The sequence below is a fragment of the Ruditapes philippinarum genome, unplaced genomic scaffold (assembly GCF_026571515.1).
Source record: "Ruditapes philippinarum isolate M1 unplaced genomic scaffold, ASM2657151v2 ctg6381_1_1_1_1, whole genome shotgun sequence".
Taxonomy (NCBI): Eukaryota; Metazoa; Mollusca; class Bivalvia; order Venerida; family Veneridae; genus Ruditapes; species Ruditapes philippinarum.
The window spans coordinates 1-24,198 of record NW_026863363.1 but is presented as its reverse complement, the minus strand read 5'-3'; the positions used below and the strand labels follow the sequence as shown (position 1 = coordinate 24,198).

The 24,198-nt window shown below is 32.4% G+C and overlaps 1 protein-coding gene across 3 annotated transcripts; it reads right to left on the bottom strand.

Annotated features, from left to right (window-relative positions):
* LOC132721918 (stimulated by retinoic acid gene 6 protein-like) lies at positions 1–20,019 on the bottom strand. 3 transcript variants are annotated; one of them, XM_060706297.1, is made up of 18 exons: positions 19,808–20,019; positions 17,262–17,400; positions 16,519–16,604; positions 15,895–16,028; positions 15,210–15,330; positions 12,317–12,383; positions 11,890–12,033; positions 11,380–11,465; positions 10,272–10,383; positions 7,688–7,763; positions 7,185–7,260; positions 6,578–6,659; positions 6,228–6,276; positions 5,590–5,707; positions 4,115–4,231; positions 1,806–1,969; positions 1,090–1,275; positions 1–831 (listed from the first exon to the last, which is right to left on the bottom strand). In XM_060706297.1, the coding sequence occupies exons 2-18, from the start codon at positions 17,361–17,363 to the stop codon at positions 473–475; spliced, it is 2,079 nt and encodes a 692-aa protein (XP_060562280.1). In that variant the 5' UTR covers positions 17,364–17,400; positions 19,808–20,019; the 3' UTR covers positions 1–472. The 3 variants fall into 3 exon arrangements, with proteins under 3 accessions (XP_060562280.1, XP_060562282.1, XP_060562283.1); XM_060706299.1 differs by having other exon boundaries at positions 11,899–12,033; positions 19,807–20,018; XM_060706300.1 differs by lacking the exon at positions 17,262–17,400 and having other exon boundaries at positions 19,807–20,019.
* Positions 20,020–24,198: the final 4,179 nt, after the last annotated feature.

Below are 24,198 nucleotides of genomic sequence, written 5' to 3'. Positions count from 1 at the left end.
CATTTTTCAACAACCTTCATCATAACTCATTAAATTAACAGCTTATTGTCTTCCCTGTGAAGATACAGAAAAAAAACTATTATATCAGCTGTTCGGTAAAACATCAAAAAAAAAGAAATTCAAAACATGTATTAGATAAAGAAATGGCAAGTCATCCGATGCATTCCTTGTAAAAAAGTTCCTACCCCATGAAAGTATTAATACTAAAATATAATAGCTATATACAATGTGTATAAATCCAATCGAATTTTTATAAAAGGAAATGTATAGGCACAGCATACAAGGTTATGAGTACATATAAGTATATAAGTTATCTTATTATATATCGTATTATAACAGGTAATTAAATACTCCAAACAAACTTATATCATGAACATTATTAATATTATAAACATCATCTATAATTCGTCTCGTAGTTTTAGTAATACAATGTACGAGCATGTCATGTTGAAACAACAATATATAAAGTACATTAAGTTGCCTGAGCAAGCGCTTCTGCCTCCTCCATCAAACTTCTTAACAAAATTGGAAACCCAGTATAAATGACGAGCACTGATAATAATACAATCAAAGCCATCAAATTGATGAGAATATTTGAAGGAATCTCAAACTTGTAATTTCTGCAACATCTTATAGAAAATCCCCAAGCGTCTGCCGAATTTTCCTGGTCAACAATAGCTGTTTTGTCATCGCATTTAATGTCCGTCAGACTCAGCGTTGTTCTGTGTCGGGATTCTTCTCTTTTACTTTCCCGAACTCGCAAAGCCACGAGTGACGGATTCCGGATTAATGTCAATGCAAGCCACCATCTTCTCTTGGCAATGCTGTTTCCTGAAACACATTATAAATATACAAACTACCATTTTATTTTCCATGATATACATCCATATGTTACAATAATGAAAATGAAACAATTTTGCGGTTGATACTGAGTAAAATGTTTGAAGGTTTTACACCAGTAGTAAGGTAAGTATTATTTAAGAAGATAAGTTCGGAAAAAAATGAAAAATAGGATTACAAGAATAAAATTGACAATCTACGCTTTTATAACATTTATTTAACATTTATTTCTAAATATCATAGTTTTACCTGTTTCAATTGGAATGTGATTTGAGAAGCTTAAATTGCCATAAACAGCGTTCTCGACTGCATATCTTAGAGGTTTTCTATCTCTTCTATTTTCCAAATTAGATTTCACGAGGAAACAAAACACGCGCATCACAGGGTGATTGTGTGCCACATCAACCATTATCATTCCGATGTAGTTTACATAACCTGAAATCATAAATTACGTCTGTTATACGTTATAATGTTTGCGTTTCGCCGGTAGTGTTAGTCATTTTCCGTTTGAAACAGAATAAAACTTAATTATCTCCAAAGCGTACATATCAAGAAGAAAAATGCGCTGCTTCAATTATTTAATGTCACATAAAATTAACATTCTAAGTATGCTTCTTCAGGATGGCTGTTTTGCTACCTCTTTGTGCAGAATGGAAATGTCTGTTAAGAAAATAGAATATTAATAGATTGATCAACGTATACACCTGCACCTAACTGAAAAACCTTTGGTTATATTAACCCTCGGTTAAACGCTAATCTTTTATTAAATTTAACCAGTTTTGGTTAACTAACCAAATTGGTAAATTACGTGTATAAACTGACATAACCATATAATTACATTTGGGGATATTGTGTTTTGATGTGTGTTATATGAAAACTTATTACATAATAATTTATAACTGATTTTCAACATGATCGTAAGACACTACAAGCCGTCACCAAATAATGAAGCAAAAAATACAAACATTTATCCATAGCTTCATATCCTCGCATTAGCAGGCTTCTGTCCATCCTAGGAATCATAAACACGCCCAAAAATGCACCAAGCAAAATACGCTTAAGGAAGGTAAAGAGTCCGATACTCGCATTAAGGAAAATAGTGAAGAAGCTAAATACATCGTAAATATTCCTAAAATGAAAAAAAAATGACATTAATATAAGTAAAACAAGCATGAAATAACATCTAAGTTAAAATATTCTAAACTGGTGTACAGTCAATTGACAAAGAAAACTGGGTTGGAATTCTACCAATTACTTCATTTTCATATCAAAGCAGGAAGTCAACAAGGAAATTGTAAAGCTACATACTAAATGATTATTCAGTAAGCTTTCTGTTTAGTTATGATTATTACATTTATACAAATATGATTTTAGTCGGTAAATGTGATGAAAAATACTAAACCAAACTGAAAACTTGACAATTCGGTATTTTCGGGACCAGATTTTCAATATTACTTTTACTGCAATGACTTAAGTTGTTTGCTATGCACAGAACACCTCGACATCAGTAGAAAACACGTTTCACCGTTTGTCTTAAATGTTGATTAACGTAAATGATGTCTGAAGAACATCATTACGAAATCATTACGAAGAATAGTATGAAACAAATATTCATGAACAATTGTGTCCACATCTAGAGTCTCGCAAAGTCACAAAACGTCTCCTCATTGACCTCAGAATTTGAGCAGCAGCATTTCACAAAAGAATCTGTGTAAGAACTGTCGTATGGGGTCTAATGTTGCCTTGCTGGATACTTGTAAATGGCCATGTCTCTGCATAAAGGGGCGCAGATCAGGTTGCAAAATCTGATCCCTGTATTGAACAGCTTTAGTTTCTTTGCACAATAGCAAGAAGAGAATTTCCGTTTGTACAAAAACAGCCCTAACTCACGACGCTGCCTATGCCGAATCGGTCAACGTCATGGGCGTAGACTGGCATGACGCTCACCTCGCCTGCGGTACACACGATTCGTCACTGAAGACAAGCGAATGTCACAGTCTTTGATTGAACCTTACGTGTACGCAGAAGTCGAGAATTGGTTAATAATGGGCCTTCGGGGCGAGTTCGAATTCGACAGCGTGTATAGCAATCCTTCGACCAAACATCCCCTTCCTGTGGAAGATGCAGTGACATTTTTTATTGTATTTTTGAGATTGTCACACGAACCCATGAACTCCATTGAGGAGACTGAGCGTAAATTTTAAAAAACAATTAATGCTATTACTTTCGTAAATACTAGTATTGTGGTGGACACAGATTGGCCAAAACATAGAGCTATAAACTGGTAAACGTGACCGTATATGCAAAATCTGAGGAATGTTTTTTTATGATTCTTTTTAATATCGGAGAAAGAGAATAGAATCCTTCACTGAACGCCCATTCTCCCTTTAAGTCACCAGTACGTGACCATCGTTGCTCTGAGATTTAGAAGCGAATGTTTCTGCACCCGATAACTCTCAAACCTCAAGCTCCGAACAGCAACTGTTGTTCACCCTTACTTACTATAGAAAAAAGAAACGAGCATAAACAATATGTCCGTCTAGTAGTGACGCCGAGAAAAAAAGTACAATTCTTTTGCTTACCACACCGGTTTTTTGTTGGGTTTTTTTCGGTTGGGCAAAATTCCGTATAGAACGTACCAAACTGAATAGAAGCACGTTACTGTACAGTTTCAAGGAATTCTCGGTGTCATACTGTTTCCAGTTGCTAAAGATACTGTTTTAAAACATTTTATTGAACCTTTAGAAGAAATACGTCAAAACTTACTTGCGCCGCCTTTTCATTTTGGCTCACTATATGTACTTGAAAATAATTAATTTTGACCGAGACGATAGCCGAGATCTATATTAATTTTTCAGTACATGTCAAATCCGATTTTCTAGCTTAAAACTCCATATCTGTTTCATACGGCTTGTCAAATTTGACTTGAAGCCAACGCAAATTGATTTTTTTCAGTTAGGTAGGGGAACGTGTATTCATTATGTTCCTAAAGAAAAACAAATACGCAAATAAAATAAACTTCTTTGACCTTTATTAACGCGTTGACAACTAACCGGACGTGACGTCAAGCCTTATCCTTGCGTTCTTTAATGGGTTTACAGAATTTTATTTTTATTATAACAGTCAATATATTCTAATATTGAAACACAAAAACAAAACCCTCAAAACCAAATAAGAGAAAAACAGTTCTTGAGCCAGCGGACTATATTTATCCTCAGCATGTTATATACAGCTAGTGGTCTATATTTGTCCTCAGCATTTATAAGTTATATACCTGTTATCTACAGCTAGCGGCCTGTATTTGTCCTCAGCATTTATTTTCGGCTGAATGAAATATCGACCAATCAAGAAAGTCTGTACTTTGAATATGATGACCATACAAATCGGATATCTAGAAGAACAAATCAAATTCTACAGCGGAATCAATACTGCAATATGTAAGCACTTATATTTTGTCAGTAGGTCTGAATTTACCATGATTAATTGTATTTCATTCATCGTATCGAAACATTGTAAAAGACTGGAAAACACATTTTGGCTACGGTTTTTTATATAAAAAAAGTATCTGAATAGATAACATTAACAGATGCTTTAGCTTATTCCACTAGAGAGAGTTTATTAAACATTAAGTTTGAGATTGCTTCAATCAACCGTTGAGATGGTCTGCTTGATATTATAAATATTCATATTCCATTGAATAAACAAAACATACAAGTAATCAATGAACAACCTTATTATACAAAGACCCTTCGCTGGACCCCCCATATCTATAAACTTTCAAATAATCAACGTGTGTCCATAGCTGGGAAAAAGGATAACATAACAACTCGTTTTGACAACACCATGAAATTACAAAATTTTAAAATCATGTAAGCTGAATATACAAATACAAATAACAATAACCATTCCAATGCAATGGAACCAGGTTTTCAATATCACCCTTTCAAGCGTCGGCCAGACTTGTAGAGTATTCCTATTAACAAAATACTTTTACATTACCAGGTAAATTCAAAACAAGTTTAATTACGATATTTCATTTCAACTCCAGTCACTGACCGGAAAACGATTTTCTATTTTGTTAGTTTTATTAGTAACAGTGATATTGACCCTAGGGAACCCAAAAGAAATCGCAGGTGAGGCATTTACGTATGCTTGCAACACCACAAGATTCTTTTAAATATCTCATTCCAAACTTATATTATTGACCTGACACTGATTTTTATATTCAGTAACAGTAGCCTTTGATTTGACTCTTTGCAAACGCAATCCCAAGTGAGGTCTTTCCATGGTCTTGCTTAACACCAATTTTTTTAAAATCTCAATCCTAACTCTAGTTCTTGTCCGGAAAACGATTGTTTATGTTTAGTCACAGTACCCTTGACCTTAACCACAGGGGACCCAATAGTAATCCCAAGCGAGGTCATAACATACTTTTGCTACACACCAAGTCTCATTCCAAATTCTAGTTATTGACAGCAAACCCTTTTTTCTATTTATAGACCTTTCCCTCAAGATCCCGAAAAAAATACAAAGCGTGATCTTTTCATATGCTTGCTATATAACAAGTTTCATTACGATAAGTCAATATAATCTTTAGTTATTGACCCGAAATCTTGTTTGATGTTCATCCGCTTGCCCACCCGCCTTTACGCAAATCTGATAACTTGGTTGTTTTTTTTTTCAAAATTGAAAAATAAATAAAATTTAAAATATAGTTGATATATCTATTATACGATATGATAAAGATACATTAGCCACTGGAACTGTTTCCACATCTCGTCAAGTTCCTTCCTCAAGTTTAGGATCTTGATAATCATAAACATCAACGCTAATGGAACAAACACAAGCAAATAGCAAAACACTGTTCCTGAAACATTCAATGTAAGCTATTGAATTGTCAGACCGGTACACAATTTTATATAACAATTTTGTATTTATAATAATGTTATGTTTTTTTTTCAAGTTCTTATATTTCATTTTGCAAAGACTTTCTAAAGTAAAATATATAAACGTAGAAAATACCAAAAAAGTAATTGTATCGAATATTCTTAAGATGTCTTGCTTTTTGTAAAGAATAAGTATACATTTCACTAAGGTTACCGTTATATATTAACAACTGAGTTGTGTCAGTTACATGTTTAGGAATTTTAAACTTATTTTGCTTACAATCAGTTAATAAAAACAAGCTTTCGACATTTAGTATTTTTCAGAATAAAATGACGTTACTATAAAGTAACAAATAATCTAGCGTCCGTTTTTTGTGTTTATTTTTAACTCATTTTATCTAACTTATAATTATCATGTGCTGTAAAGCGTTGTTATAATGCCGCCAATTGCTCTGTTGGTTGGTTGGGTGGTTAATAAAATTAACATAATACTTTACCTACCCCAAAACATTCCCGTTATTGATGTTCCAATAAAACGCATCCCTTGTGCCTGAAGAAAGAAATATCAAAAAAGAAAAAGAAGAGCTTAAAATGAATATCACACGAACGATCAGGTTACATTGATCTAAAATCTGCCTCTTTCAACTATTCAAACAGCCTATTGCCAGTCACTTATCATTTAGGTCTTATATTTGCATTTAAATTCAAAAATGAAATGCTGTATAAAATATAAACGATCAAAACAAATTGTCACATAACGCCATTTGAAAACAGAATTTAGGACTAAATTTGGTTGCAAAACACACCAACAAGAAAAGAAAAGAGCATAAGATTATTTTCTATAATCTTACCATGTAAACATTCGGTGAAGGTGTTTGTACCGTATTTGGAATGAAGCTCTTGTCACCCTTAAACAACAGGAGCATGTCTCGCCTGAATTATATACAAATTACATTGATAATATTTCATTTTTTTACAAATATTATCTTTTTTTTAAATTGGTGCTATATTTAAATTAAATCAGGAGTTTGTTCAAGTTTTAAACAAACGATAATACAATTACTCAATGAGTATGATGTCCTGCGATTCATAAAAATTGATTCATATGAATCCAATGAATTGTATAGTTCTGCTGTTCTGTTTTTACTTGCATAAGGACCTAGGAACATACATGTAGTACATATTGGTAGTAGAATGGGTCGAGATACGCCGAAAGATTACGAATAACATTGACATAGCCTTTGAGAGCAATGAACCCAGTTCTGTGTTTTAAAACATGCTGGAAACTGTGCTGTGAAAACACAAATAAATACCAAAACATCACAGACTAGGATTTATTTAACCTATACATGAGACATATGAATTAATAAATAGTATTTTAAACTGCTTTTTTTTAATCTTTAAAAACAAAATTTTATAAAAAAATAAATAATATGTATTATTTTGTTAGAAACTGACCTGTAGTTCATAAGTAAAATGTAGATATTTCTTATACCACAAAGCAACGTAATCATGGTAGCAATAACATTGGCAGCTGCAACAAATACAATTTTTCATGACGTAAAAAAGAATGTATATAATATGTATATAAATATATATTTATATACACATAAAATTGAAGAAAGTGTTCAATTTTCACATCAGCTGTTGTGATTTGTTTCCTGTTTTTTTTTCTGTTTGTAATTTTAAACTTATTTTATTATTGAATTGTTTAAGTGTGGCAATGATCAGATCAAGTAAGCTAATGGACATATCTGATCAGACACCAAGGATTCTGAAGCTGACCTCATAAAACACTGAAAGATAAGGGGAGTCTAAAGCTGAAAAGTGGCTTGTCAGTCTGGCGCAAAATCAAAGTAAATCTTCTCTTTACAAATCATTCTTTGAATTATATATAATAGATATGTACATATATCTAATATGACTTTAAAGCAATTAACATACAAACGTCATATTGTTACCTCTTATAAGATCTACAAAGTCAATGAAGTACGTTTTTGACTGGATTTCCATAAACATAGCACAGTACAAACCAACCTGTAAATAGAAAAGTACGTTTTCACTCAGTTTTTCGAGGCAATCATGGCTTTTGGTCATCGTCACTATCATATAATCACATTCCCCTAACCATTTTGTGCTCACATACTGCCATGTGAATCGGATTGTTTTTTTCATGTAAAAAAGCTTTGAATGTAGCCTACAAAAAGTGGGTGGTTCTACTCAGTTGCCAGCAATAATGCACTAATGTCATCCTGGGGTCTCCCAAAGTTAAAGCTGGAAAGACTCCATAATGACCTTTTAGACCATGTATAATCGAACCATAAATAATAAATAAATATTTTCGCCGCTTTGACCAGTCGTGAGGATCTGAAAGGTCGTATAACATCACATAAAAGTGGTCTAGGTAGTTTTTGTTACACTACGAGGGCTTTCAATATATAATGAAACTGTCCTTATATATCTTAATATCTAACATGGAAATCACAAAATGTGGTATAATTACTAAATATAACTTATTCATGATCAGATTACCGGCATAGGTAGAAAAAATATAACGCGACATAGAAATTATGATCATTAATAACGATAGTAACGCGTTATCGCCCCCATCCGTTCTGTCTTATAAAGACGTAACTTAAAAAGAAACAATTTTTGCAATAACGTTAAACCCCGCCAAACGTTTGTACATTATATCAGTGATGTCATATGAAAACATAATGTCATTTGGTGATGTAAGCAACATTTGTTGACGGTTACCCTGACACGTTGTCACGTTAAGATTATGACGCAAAGGGGACGTCAGGTGCTGGCGAACATTAAGTTTGATTGCATTTAGGTAAATTGGCGACGAACATTAACAATGTTGCCAAAGGCTAAGGAGAAAGACAGTGTTTGTCGAACATTAGTATTAAGGTGGCACAAAAAGTTTTCTGAGGGACACTCACCTCTGAATGAAGAACATAGGTCCGGCAGGAAAAAGTCCGCGAAAGCGTCAAGCGTCTCGTCAATTCAGTCAGCGCTTGATACGGACAGGCGTTTAAAGGTGCGGGAGCTTGCGTAAATTGCCAATGTAAGCATAGGAACTGTGCATTGCATACTGACGAAAGATTTAAGCACGAGAAAAGTAAATAAATATTTAAGTGTTGAATAATCCTAATAGAAGTTAAGTAATTTAAATATAACATATCAGCGTTTTGGATCAAAATAAAAAGCATAATGAAAAATAAGAATTTGAACATTTATAATTCCTGCTTCAATTTTTATGCGTAAATACCTGTCTTAATACAATATAATTATGTATTTTAACCGTTTGACTCCGCCATATTACCTAATATAAAACTTCAATTGAAAGTCCCATCGATTTGACACACTGAAAGACCTACAGACTTCCGTAAATGGTATCATAAAGTCACAACAAGTGAGAGCTTTGAAGACATTATCATCAATTAGTGGGTTGCACGCCATCAAAGATGTTTTCTGCATTCGGGAGCATATTTTGAAAAGCTCTGAATGTGATAAGACATCATATCGATGTTGACTGTGCGGACAACGTCGCTGACGACGCGACATATTGTTGTGTGGAAGTGCTAGTGCAAACATGACCTTCTTATAGATTCCGTAACTTTAAAACTGTTTTATGGATTACTTTAATATTTTCAGATTGTAGTCAAAAATGAATGGACTTTGTTATTTGTATTGTATATAGGCCTAACCTTTGAATGTATCAAATTAAAGATATGAAAACAGTCTCATTATATATTGAACAACCCTCGTATGATTGAATAAGAGACAAGAACTATAGCCTTATACTATCAATACCAGCAGCAATGTTGCATACACAAATAAATTTTCGTAAATAGGTAAAAAAAGGAGTCAATAAAATCCAAGCCATTTTAAATGTACTAGTTACAGTATTAATTAGATTTTGAAGCATCAAATCACGTGAAGACAGGTTGAAATATAATTGTACCTACATTATTTCGATTTACTATGACAAAAACACGATTAAGTAAAAAGTCACACAGGCATAAATATACAGACACACAAAAAAAATGAAATTGCAATGAATGGTGGCAAAACTTGGCCTGCTGAGCTTATCCTTAATTTAAATATGTAAAAGTTGAAATACATTAACTTCAAGCGATTCGGGTACAGCGTAAATTTCAAGGCGTTTTCTAACATGAGGGAAGCTGACATACTATAGAGTTCACATCAAACTTTATCTTAAAGTTACATGACTACAGATGAGCAAATATGTCAAGACAATCAAACTTGAGAAAATGTACTAAGATATTGTTCTAAAATTTAAAAAAGTAAAAAGATTCATGATTCTAATAATAATTTACATGTTATGTGCTATTATAACTGAGTTTTCATTATTTATCAACATATTTCTACTGCGTCACTAACACAGTAACGATCATCTTTGCAAGCGTAGATTGTATGTGTAAATTACTTTCTTTGTTCACTTCACAATATTTTACTCAAATTTCCTGAAAATAATCTTGAATGTGTGGGCATGCTGCTATAATAAATCCCACATACCATGTACAGTAGCACACCAGACATAAATGATGTTATCGTGATGGAAATGGGGAATCTGAATCCTGGCACAGGTCGTATAATCTTCCGATGTATCTTTTGCTTCCATGTCAAGCTTTGAATAATTTGTTAAAGAATAATTAGAAAATGACAATCTTAGCATACATTAGCATAGTGACCTACAATGTTAAAGAGTGTGTATTTGTTTGAAAGTGAATAATCGACAAAATTTGATGAAATTGATTTAATGTTTAGTGTCATATCATTTTTTCTGTTTACTGAGTTCCTGAAAGAACTATGAAATGGAGTGGTTAGTGAAGAGTCACTTACTCCGAAGTTCTTGCCCTTGATCTCGTAGGTTCTAATCCCGACAGAGACTAAAATAACATCATGTGATGACGCTATTAGCCTGCCAGTTCTTTTCGTGAAGTCAAGTAATAGAAAGAGTATTGAATCACGAGGTTATCTGATTTTTACGAGAGGTGGGGCATAGCCCAAGATAATAAATCAGATTGCTGAGTGTTTTGATGTTCTTTCTCTTTTGCATCATAGGAAAAAATAAAAACACGTTCCCTGTTGTCATTATATAAAACCCAAAACAAAAAGTAACCAGTGAATGAGCATCTAAATATATTTATCACTATCCTTCCCTTTCTCGGTCTTCACAATAAATAAACCTCCAAAAATGTGCCAATCAATGGGCATGCTTTAGAGTGTGGGTGACTAATACCTGCACACCAGTTAACACCCTGTGCATGTATATGTATAAAATTTAACTCTGGCACATTTTCAACAGAAAGGTCTTCAAACATTGATACAATTGTTCTATACCGGTGCCCTGTATTGTCTGAAATATTACACGGAGGGTCAAATGGGGTTTTAACTACTCCATCTGCAAAAGGAAATCACACTTAAGACCTTATTCTTATTCTTTATATGTGATTCAATGGAAATACAATGAAAGTTAAAAATTAAACAAATTAAACTACATGTTGTTCACACTACACAAAATAACGCAATGTATGTTTTGAAGAAATTGACTATATATATATATATATATATATATATATATATATGTATAAAAAACACCGTGATTCTAGTTTGTACTTACGTTTCGTTAGTATTGTCCAAGGATCGTTTGTTCAGAAGATGTTTTACGTATGTCAGGTGATATGATTTACATAGTTTCACGTGTTCCTAAGAAAACGTAAATGTAAAATAATCTAAATCGATAAATTGTAAAATCCGTATAAGTTTTTTGTTTGTTTTGTTTTGTTTGTTTTCTTTTTTTCCTTAAGTTCTTGTAAAGAAACAATGAATAAATCTTTAAACTTTAGTGGTATCTCTATAAATGTATTAATTTGACCAGCAATACGGAATGAAGCTACTAAAACATAATTTGTGCAGTCTCTCTGTCACTCCAATGAGACATGTTCAGTAGGAATTTTATAGATTTCAATACACTTTTTGTCCAAAGATAAGCCTAGTAAAGCTTTAATGCTTATCCCTGTTATTTCTCTGATGCCCATCCTTGATTAGTGGACATGCATAAAAGCTGCACACGCACGACTTATGTACATTAACGAGGTAAAAATATGATACAACAAAAAGTTACTCTTACTGTAGCTACCTCGTGGCTTATTTTGTAAATTCCTTTCCTTAAACATTTGTAAAGTTTCCAACAAAACTTCAACACTACTAGAAAATTACAAATTGTCACGGGCATTTCTTGTATCAGAATATGTGCCGACATCTTCATGTCCCTCTGGAAAAAAAAGAATTGTATCAATTATGTCATTTGAAATATTTTTATGACTTAATAGTGCTGTTTATGTTATTGATGATATATTATAATGATTTATTAATTTTGGGCCTGCTTGGAAGAATAAAACAGTACATCCATTCAAATTAATCTTATGCTGCGATCTCAGAGTCTCGAAGTTGACAAGCAGGAAAATGTAAATGAAAGAAACAAAAACTTACACGAAGTTATGTAATAGTAAGTAAAGAAACTAAAGTCTCATCTATAATAAGTTTTATGTTCTTACTTGGGGGTCTACATACTTCACAAAACAAATTCCAATAGCGACATTTCGAACCATCTCTAATGTAAACCTATCAAAAACAACACAATGCATTAATAAATGTTTTATTTACATAGATAATTTAAAATTCAAAAGAAGAACCATTTAATTGATATATTATATTTCATGCACGTAAAGTTCGCATTAATAATTTCAAGATACATATAATAATGGTTAAGATGCGAGATACCCGCATTGCAAGCAGTTGAAGATTCGTGTTTCTTATTAAAATCTTTATTATTTTTCGCAGAAAAAAAAATTACTGAAAATATTGAAAAATTAATTTGTTTCTAACTATTCGTTTTCACAAAGCTTTTCAACAATATTAATGTTGTATAATGACAGCACGTTTATTCAACCCTGTACCAACATGTCTACAATGTACGCAAATATTTGTTCAATTCTCAATATCTTTCAAACCTTTTTCTGGCGCGAAAAAGTATACAGTTATTTTATGGGTTTTCGTGGAACAGTCAAAACTGTTGCCAGATGCCTAAGACCGAAGGCAACAGTTCCAAATGTCATCCCTGATACTGAGGGACAAACACCCATGAAATAAATGTTTTATTCCCTAATGCTTTGCAATTAAACTATAGTATATAATACAACAACATACTTACAGAGATTAAACAGTTAAAAATGTTGACAGGTCAATAGTTTATTTCTTCACTGCGCATGCACAGGATTTCAATTAAACGGTCCAATTTAACAGTTGTAAATAAGGAATTTGTATATAAACTGTCCGGACAAAAGAGCTTCCATCGATCGACACAAACATAAAATGTTTTTGTAAAATAAAGTTTCAACTCTGCTCTACTTTATTTTTAAATAAGTTCGTTTTATTTTTGACCTTGACATGTTTAGTTTTTTTAATCAAACTGTGCTACCGTGACTAAGCAATAATTGTCAAATTCATGCAAACTTAGTGTGTTGGTGTCACACCCTAAAGGATCATTTCAAATGAAGCACCAAGGATGCACGTCTCGTAATCTTTGCCGTGTAGAACTATGGGGATCTCTTTTTGATGGTTTCCACCGACTAGCACTCAACAACTTTGTAATGTTGCTTTTGTCGGAAATCGACCTTCTAGCTATATAGCTGCTGCCTGTAGTTTAAAAACTTTTGAATTTTGAAAAAGTATACTTCAAAAATACCTGACTGAAAGAAATATGTGCGTTTATTTTCTTAAGAGCGGATAGTTTGTGCACAAAATTATTAATTAACAGTTAAATCGATTTCAGTTTTATTTGGAACATTATCCTATATTAACGTGTAATTTAAATGTGTGTTTAATAACAAATACATTCTACATGACAATTTATTCGACAATTAACTATAAGATAATGATATGGAAGCAACATATCTTTTGTTTTTAATAGATTTTATAAAAAAAAAATTCATTAGATATAGCATTATCCCTTTTAACATGACGACAAGATAAAATGTTTTGAAACAACAGTAATATAATTTGTTTGTGTTTGCAAAAAAATACTTTTTCTGTATCCGTCAGTATGTTTATATGTTAGTCCGTCCATTCTTTTACCGTTTGTCTCTCCATTTGTCCACCTTTATGTATATTTATCTTCATAAGGACCCGTCCGCATCTCTGTGTCAATCTGTCTTTGCCAAAATTATATGACATTGTAAGAGTGTTCATTTTATATCATTTTTAAATACTGACCTTGTGAGAACATCTTTCTATTTTGTTTCCTTTTTGTCAGTCTCACAGTGGTCCGTCCTGAGTTACGATACATGTTCTCTTTAAATTTAGAAACGCAAATAACCCCTACTGTGTGGGATCAATCAACCAAATTATTAAGAGTGTTTAATTCATTTCAATAAATATATAGGCCTCTCTATGACAAAACGTGAAACCCTGCCCGAGAGCATACCTTAAACCATCTGTTTATAAGGAAAGTACATTAGTAATTGCCTCTTTTGTTTAAAATCCCCTTATCCTTCTCTCGTCGATTGCAGTAGCTGATTTTGTTGTCATTCTTAATATTATAGTTTTTATCACGTGAACCCCCAATTCGGCATGTTTTCGCCGTAAAGAGCAACCCAATCTAAAGTGTGCACTTAACCGAATAGATCTCCACTTTGGTGCTCAATTTTCCATTTTGGTGCTCTATTTCTCCATTTTGTGCTCTGTGTTAGTATTTTGGTGTTCTGTATCTCCACTTTGTGCTCTGTTTTACTATTTTGGTGCTCTATTTCTTCACTTTGTGCTCTGTGTCACAATTTTGGTGTTCTATTTCTCCACTTTGTGCTCTGTTTCACTATTGTGGTGTTCTATTTCTCCAGGTTGCATCTCTATTTTTCCACTTTACTCCTCTATTTCTCCGCTGTAGTGCTCTATTACTTCACTTTAGCGCTTTATTTCTCCATTTTGGTGCTCTATTTCTGCACTTTGGTGCTGTTTTTTTTAATGATCCTTTTAGGGTTTGACCCGGCTGAAACACTAAATGAAACAAGCTTGAGAGAGAAATTTGATGAGATTAGCTTATTAGCTTTAATCCAGCCAATAACCGTATCAATGGGTTTGTGCTTTTGTTTCAAAACGACACACAGTCTGTTGTTTGTTTTATGACAAGTATATACCAACATGTACCCAGAGAATAAAGGCAAATAACTTTTCAAGTGTAAGGATATGAGTAATCTTAATTGTTAGTTCAGTTTTGTTACAGTTAGTCTAGTTGAACATAGCAGGCCATGACAGAATTTGATATGTGTAATGAAATAAAAAAAAACAATTTAAATATCATTCCCCATCCAGAAACTGTTATTAACTTTTCTGTAAAGTTTTGCGTTAGATATAATAATATTAACTAGCTTCATTCACTCTTGAAAAACTTACCATCCTAGAGAGTAAAGAAGTCCCGCTATAGCTCCAACCAATTTATGACGAGTCGTCATACAGGCAAATAAGGGGTAACATACAACACTAGTCTCCAGACATAAAATGTATACCATAAAAACTGAAATATATTTTATATACAGACTCATTTTGGTTAGAAATGTTACATGAATCTTTTTTAAATATTCGAACTTTTTCTTTACCTTAGTAACATTAAATTATTATAAAGCACAAAACATTTGGAAAATGATGATTTTTGCATTTAGGCAGACATGAGTCATTTATTTTATTTTTTTATTTATTTATTTATTTATTCATTCATTCTTTAATATTTTGCATGAAAACTTTTTCTGTTTATGTGTATAAAATGTCAATTTTGACCAAGACACAAAAAAGTGGTGTTGACTAAACATCGAACACACGAATAAACCCAGTTACCTTTCGAGGCAAACGACGGGTTTCTAAAATAAAAGTGAATTTCTTTATAATAAATATTAAAAAAGCAAGTGAGCCAAATTTTTATATTGTATCCATATTAATTTTTTCAATAGATCAAAGTGGAGAACAGTTAAAAGGTTATACGAGAAGCGGCTTAAAAACGTTTTCTTAATCAATCAAATGTAAACATTTAAACATTTTTCAGTTATATATATGCATGCTCAATTTCTAGAGGTTATTAACTTACTTCTTGCCCAAATCGGCCAGTTTAGCTCATCAGAGACCGCTTTCTGTGCTATTTGTATAACATTCCCAGTCACAGAGCCAAATACAAACATAACGCCCCAGCGGTTAGCAGGCTCGTCTAGAAATCCGAGTGGCCTGTAAAAACAAGAACAAAGTATTAAGCAGGGAGAATGTACCTAAAGAATAAGTTAAATGGTACAGTGGTAACATTGTTAAACTTCATAATGTTCAATTTCTCAAAACTCACAGTAAAATGCTGACGGATTATTTTATTAATATCACTATTTCTATTGCACCCTAAGGAGCAAAAACAGAAGGGGTCTATACATATGGAAATGTTTTGTTTAAAACGCACTTAAATGCGCTCTAATATATTAATGAGTATTTGAACACATATAAATTATACACATGGGAATAATGCGAAGAAGAAAATATATTTTCAACTGAAAATATTAAGTACAAATTAATATTCTTCTAGTATGAATAATGCATAATAGAACCCATATGTTTAATTCCCCAATTAGTCTGTCATACAGGTAAATCACAAAATGATTTAACTGCGTTGATGACACATTCATCGATAACAAATTCTGCAAATATATAATGTAATTTTAAGGTTTGATACCGTACAACAGCGGGACGGCCTCCCATTATGTTGGGTTTGAATGTCTTTCTCTTCTCCATAAAACACAATAGCAGCATGATGGCAACCTAATGTGTATAAACCATGTGAGTGGCAATTCAATGCATTGTATAAATACTTCGCAACCTTAACATAGCAATACTAGTAAATTGATTACATACATATTTAATTAATTGTAACATTGTAACCCTTAAGTTCACAAATGTTTCTGTCCAAGGCTAAAAAACAATAGACAAAAATAGATTCATAAAATAATAAGGAACAAAAATAAATTTTATCTCAACCCGGACCTTTGCACCACCCATCCCATTGGCAAGCTATTAACTTTATACCTCAATGCATCCTGTTGAGCATTACAAGATGAATTGAACCACTATATCACTACCCTTCTCTTATAAAAAAGTAAAGCAGTAAACTTGATATAAATTTGACTCTTGTTGATTTGACATAATTGTCACTCTTTATGTCTTAAAAGAATCGAATGTTACGAATCAACTAAACCTATGTCCCCTCGCCGCTTTTGGGATGCTCACGAAAAGTGAACTCTTCACAGCAAATTATTTCTTTTGTTCGGTACAGTGAAGAAACCGAAAAACAAGGGAGTTGGTGCATCACTGCAACCACACGTTATAGGTTCCAATATAACATGCATCAAAACTGTATATATGACATCGACCTACATTTTGCTGACAGAAAAATATAACTGCACGGTAGTTTTTACTTACGGCTGGAATTAAGAACCAGTGGATGTAATCTACTGATATATTGGTTTCAAAGACATTGTCGTAACAAAATTGTAACAACGGCTCTACTGTTGTCGTTTCCATGTTTCCTTCTGGTTATCTTTTTGTATTGTCTAATACCCTATGGGAAAAAAACGTTTGGAATAATAGTTGCTGCCAATTATTAAGACATATTGCGTTGTGTGTAATCCACGACTGTGATAGATGGTTTCGTGGTGTGACACTTGACACAAGATGACACTTGGTGTTTTGTTTGGTTTTACGTCGCACCAATTCTGCAAGGTCCTTTAAATTGGTGCAGGTGGTGATGATAATTGTGATGACAATGATGCATCGATTATGATAAAAATCATGATGTTGATGATGATGATGATGTTATATACATATTATAAAAATAATACATGTCTCTCAGGATAATAGTACATGTAAGTACAACCCGAGAACTGAAATAACACCCGAGGCGGAGACGTGTGTTATTTTATTTTATTATACCGAACCAACATTCGCTGCTGTGCAGTCATTCATCATTGATTTTATCAGGGGAGAGAACTAGAACATAGGTATTCTTAAGTCTACATAGATTACACGCCCCTGAAAAAAATATATTGACGGGGTGATTCGAAATAACACTATGTTTTGTCACATTGGGCTATATAGTAAAACGTTTACAAGAGGTGTAATATTAATGAATATTGTAATACGATAGTCGTGGTAATGCACGATGGTGCTGATGGTTATGACGATGGCGATGATGATGATGATAATGATGATGATGATGATGATGAGAATTGCATACACATACTTTGTACAATGTTAATATAAAACTTAACTAACTTGCTTGATAGACGAGGGGTATTTTGGAAGAAAGGTCAGAAAATCTGCGACATGTGTAACAATCAGATTGTCATTCCCATGAATCATATCTTTCTGTGCGTATTTGCAATGCAGATTAAAATAAACGTCTAGGCAGACGTTTGTGCTTCCTGTAAAATAACTGCGTTTAGTCATATATTGCATAGATTCAGCGTTACGCAATATTGCACAATGTCTGTGTTATTTCTCATTCTTGCGTTACGGGATATACTCGATGTTACTGCTGATGTTAAAAAATTGTCACCGTTTTTTTTTTATATGCAGGCTGCTCATTCTGACTGATTTTTATATATTTTAAAGCAGTCGGACAGGAGTATCAATGTATTCTATCTTGATCTATTGTTCTCTTCGGGTACATTTAAAATTGGTTTGGTTAAACATCCGGGTCTCCAGCAATTTTGACAAACAAAATCCGCTCAACCAACTTATTAAAGTTTATAATATTCTAACACATGATATATAACGTGAATAGATTAAGTAATGTAACATTTTCAATTACAATATTAATAGCGTTTTATATCACAATAATGCCCATTCAGACTTTTAAGATGGAAAGATATATCATTAGTTTTTTGTTGCTTTTGTGGGGTTTTTTCGATTTAACAATGACACTGGCATTTGATCAAATCGGTTGTTAAAATCTATAACAAATTATTAAGCTAACTGGCTTGAAATAATCGACTTGATTTTAATGTGCGTCCTTATGTCCGTTACATTATCAGACACGTGGATCGGATTTCAATTGGAAATGTGGTCATTTGTTTGATCGTATGCACATTTTCCTATTTTCTAGATTTGTATTTTTAAAGTGATAAGACTATTAAGTGTGTATTGTAATCTACAGAACTGGTATTGTAATCTACAGAACTGATTTAACAGTGTACATAAAAACAAATTATATCTCTTGATTTTTTGTTAATTTCTGACTTGCTTATTACTTTAATATGGTATGAAATCACAACTTTAACATTGTACAAAATTAATGTACAATTATATATTCATGTAAAAGGTTAAGCTTTCTTCATGTGAAATAAACCAAAATATATAGGGGATATTTGTTTGTTTTGCATGTGATATCGATTTCACAGACGTTTTGTTTTCTTTGCTGAACTGGCTGGTGTTACAGTTTATTTCGGTTGGACTCCTGGTCATGTTGGCATAAAAAATGATAATGCTGACAGACCTGCAATAGAAGCAACAAAACAAGCTGGGAATATGGCAGCTGAAGATTTCCTTACTATAACATGTCAAAGTGATATTTGACAGAAAACTACAGAATCTGCCTACATTAAATGGCAGAGAGATGGGATCTGGCTCTGAGATAGTCAAATATAGTCCGGCTACTGTGAAAGTGATATTTTATATTTTTAATGCGAAATTATCAAAATATGATTTAACTGTCTATTAAAAACATGCAATAAAATGTATTAATGCCATAGCTCATGCGGAATAACTACAATCAATATTGCATGAGCTCTTTCATTGCTTAAAGTATACATGTATTTGCATAATCATTTTGCATGTCAAAAGTGTTTGTTTGTATCACCAGAATATTTCACCTTCAGTGCACGGACACATAACAGCGTTTAACTTGCAGAATAATTTCATTTCGCTCATTCGTTTCGCCATAAAAATTAACAAGCATTATACATACCGATTTATAAATCCATTTTATTTACCCTCAAAATGTTTGTTGCACGTGAAGTTGTATTCCACGTTGTGTGTTTGTTTTTTTTTCTTTTCGGAAAAGAACATCATATCTAACGGGTCAATACGATTTCAGAAAACGCTACCTGGGTTTATTGAAATGCGATACTCGCATGAGACCTGAGATATTTGAACATTCAATAACCTTTTATCTGTTATGGTCGGATACCGAAGTAAATCAGACGGATTTTAAAGTATAACAACGGGATACATAGTTTATGTATAATTTAAATTTATCGACATAACACTTGCCTAACTACCCTCGGTGATAAAGAATTAAGACTTTAAGTTTCCGATTGCAGGTCTTAATGAAACAATGTTTTTATGGGTTTATTCATTATATTTTGCGAAACAACATTGACCTGGTACTTCATTAAGTTTCGTAAAGGTCCTTGTATCGAACGAATATATCGACGTGTCTTCAGTGAGATGTGGTGTATAAGTATAGATGCCGGGCTACCGATATGAAGTTCTCTGGTTCTATTCCTAACCAACAATACGTTGTAAAGATACACATTTTTATTTATTATTTCATTTATTTTTTTTTTAATTTACTTACAAGAATTAATTTGAAATCGTTTCAGTGCATCTTGTTTAGGATACCCTTTAAATAGTGTTTTATCTATTTCATAAAATAATCATAAAAAGTACTGCGTGTTTATAACAAAAATCAATGAATTCACTAGTAGATTTCAGCGGTAGTGTCGGTCATACTGGCGGTTTCCGTGTCACTGTCATCTCTTGATGTATTATAAAAGTTTATAATGAAATATTTTCCATGTCATGGTCTCTGGCGCAGGCATATGCCTTACTTTTGGGCGTACATTTCATATATTATTAGAAATACTACACAGGTAGTATACACACAAAAACGAAGGTTTTCACAAGCTTTCAGAAAATGTCAGTTTTAAAATTAAAATATATGTTATGGAATATTTCGTCGCCATCATTATAAAAATGTTTTCCTAATATTGTTTTTTCCTTTGGTTTACAATGCGATTTTTTATAAAAAAAATCTCATTCATTAACAAATACCACAGGACATATTAAAGGAAAATTAGAGACGCTGACGACGCTTTCACACCGTACAATCAAATGGGCAGACAGCAGTTCAGACGTCGTCAGCTGTACCAGTATATACATGTCGGCGCACGAACACAATTGACGGACGGTAAGTACTCATCTATTTTGAACGTATCCCAACTGTGTTCGCGTAATTCGAAGTTATGGATTCATAGTCAACATCCAAAGGAGCATACTAACAAATTTCTGGCCCTGTGCAAGCTTTACTTCACGTGAATTTTGACTGAAAATAACCACACTATCCGATGAGATTCGGCATTTTTATTTTTAAGTCACAAAATGTTATATTTGTTCATGATAATAAATAGAGGATATTGAATGAGTGTAAGTTCAATACTGAATTTATTGCACGAGTTGAATGAAATTATCTTATGCGAGCCTCTGGCGAGAATAATATTATTTTATTCAACGAGTGCAATAAATTTAGTAATGAACTTACACGAATTTAATATTCTATTTATCACATACCCAAAATAAAGACCGTTTAAAGTGAAATAAGAGTCATTTTTCATTGACGCGTCTATGGTATAACGCTAACATTTAGCACGTCTTTACACTATGTTTGTATAACGCTAACTTCACGTCAAGATATATGCTCGTTGAATAAAATAATATTATGCTCGCCAGAGGCTCGCATAATATAATTTTATTCAACTCGTGCAATAAATTCAGTATTGAACTTACACTCATTCAATATCCTCTATTTATCAAACGATTCGTAAAAACGTCAACATTTCGTCATTAAAATACCAAACCATACCTTCAAAAATGCTTTTCTGATAAAGTTATAAGGTATTTAAGTTTGAGTGTCATCAAAATTATAGTAACGTCATCAGCCGTTCCCCTCTTTTTAATGATAACATCGACAGCCATTCATCGGCAAGAATGAATAACGCTGAAAGCCGTTCAAGGAAACAATTTTCAGCGCTTTTGTGCTACAGTAACTAGGAAAGAGTTAAGCTTTTTTATTCATTTAAAATATTATTTTATTCATGATACTTTCTTATAGACGTCATGCTTACGAAATCCATCTACTCTTCAATAATTTCTAAATTTTCAACCATAATAAATGATTTATTTTACAGGATGTAAATTAATTTAAAGAATGATTATTAGTTAGTTAGTTAGTTGGTTGGTAAGTAAATAAGTTAGTTTGTTAATTAGTTAGTTAGTTGGTTAGTTAGTTAGTTTGTTTGTTAGTTAGTTTGTCAGTTAGTCAGAAGATAAAGATCCCTTAGCTAAGATAAACAAATAATAGCCCGTCAAGAGAACTCAGGAACACACTATCTAACACACTAACTAACTAACACACTCACTAACTAACACACTAACACACTAACACACTAACTAACTAACTAACTAACTAACTAACTTACTTACTTACTTACTAACTTACATACAGTCAATACCTGACAATATGTCGTGTCTGCTCTATAAATTCTATACTAATGGAAGGATTTTCTTCAAACTTGATTCAAATGTTCACCCCAACTGGGCAATGTACAGAATCCATATTACCCTTGTGCCAGGTCAAGGCCACACTTGAAGGTCAAAAATTGACTTAAAAAATGTTCTGAAATTTTAACATGTACTTGAATATTTCTAAAACTAGAACAGATAATCATTTTGAAACTTCAAATATATACGAAGTGTCGCAAGTAAGATATGCAGGTCAAGTTTCATAGATAAAAAAACTGGGATTGCATTTTGACAAAGTTAAGTCCATTTTTATGTCTTTATATCTATTTACTATAATATTTCTTAAATCAGAACAAAAATTCACTTGAAACTTTATAATGTTTGAAGGGTCACAAGTAAGCTCAGTATGCAAAGTTTTTCTACTCTTAATTACATTTTGATATAATTATGCTATTTCCTTAACTTCACTGATTTTGTTTGTTTTAGTACATTGGGAAAATTAAAGGTTATTTGTAACTGTTTCGAACATGATTTGACAATATAAATTTATACTATTACCTGTACAATTTGTCTTTTTTCACCAGAGATAATTTCTTTTTATGTATATGTATTTGTGTCACTAAAGTTATTCCCTTAACGACCTTTCCAAGTCGTCTTCTGTCAAAGATATTGGTGGGGGTATGTATAAATCGCATTCAGCGATAGTTCTAGTTCAAATTGACTTGATTAGAGTCAAAGTCATGTTATACAAAAGTTCACATGTATAGATTTTGAATATTGAACCATTATATTTATAAAGGACATGTATGAAGTTTTAAACTAATCTGCAGTAGTTCAACCAGAACAGAATTAACAGAACAAAACTGGAAACTATGATCAGAACTATACATTAATCAATATATACAGATAATTCATTTTCCTGTTTTCTGATTATAAGTTTAATGTATTTATTTCATAATGCTTGCGCTGATTCACATTTAGTTTCAAATGATTATTTCTTATCATCGACTCTGGCCACATATCCTATATTTAGCTCCATGCTCTGTCTTAATCGCCAATATTCCAAGTTCGAAGAATTGTTATTCGTCGAATGGTCGCATCGTTATTTTTTATCCGTTACTGAATCGCGCTGAATTTCGAAAAAAATTTCGTTTCAAAAATCTAAGGCATACAAAAATGAAAGGAAAATCATGTGTAAAAAGGTATTTAAAAAATAGCTTACGAATTTTCTATTTTAAGCCACGATAATGGCCAGAGTTAAAAAAATGTTTATTTGATTAAATATCTATCATAGATGTTCCGTCTCATTTATATAATTCTGACGACTTTACTATATTTACAAAGTAATGACTCATGCTCAGCTGCTTGCATGCACATGCGTGTATGCGAAGTTTAACGCGTAAGTATATACTACAATTTTATCAATGAACTGTTATTATTGTTCCTTAAAAGGAATGTATTATTTCATGAAAATGAACGATATACTTTAATGATATGTAGTTGGAATGTAACAATACTGCAGAATGAAGAACTAGTTTCTATAGCGGTTTTTATCCGGAAGTGGGTGTTGTTCGGTAGAGGCTAAACCTGTAACGCCAGTGGAAATTTAGCTTATAACTATGTATGTATACATTGCAAGCAATGTATACAAAAACTGTATGATAGTTCACCATATAGCAGAGCATAGCAGTCTTTACGGCTTTAATATCTCTATAGCTTTATATTTTTCTTAAAGAATATGAAAAGCTTTATTATGCAAAAAAGCAATCAAACAATAAAAGCAAGATGTTAGATCGATTAAACTTTTAACTACACTTTATCAAAACAATAAATAATT

Bases quoted from the DNA above. Each gene is read 5' to 3' on its own strand.
- LOC132721918 (XM_060706297.1), bottom strand. From the start codon at position 17,363: ATGGAAACGACAACAGTAGAGCCGTTGTTACAATTTTGTTACGACAAT. The intron at 7,764-10,271 runs GTATGTGGGATT...TTCTATTTACAG, and splicing joins CTGGTGTGCTACTGTACATG to GTTGGTTTGTACTGTGCTAT. The intron at 1,970-4,114 runs GTATATAACTTA...TTTTCATTTTAG, and splicing joins CCGCTAGCTGTAGATAACAG to GAATATTTACGATGTATTTA.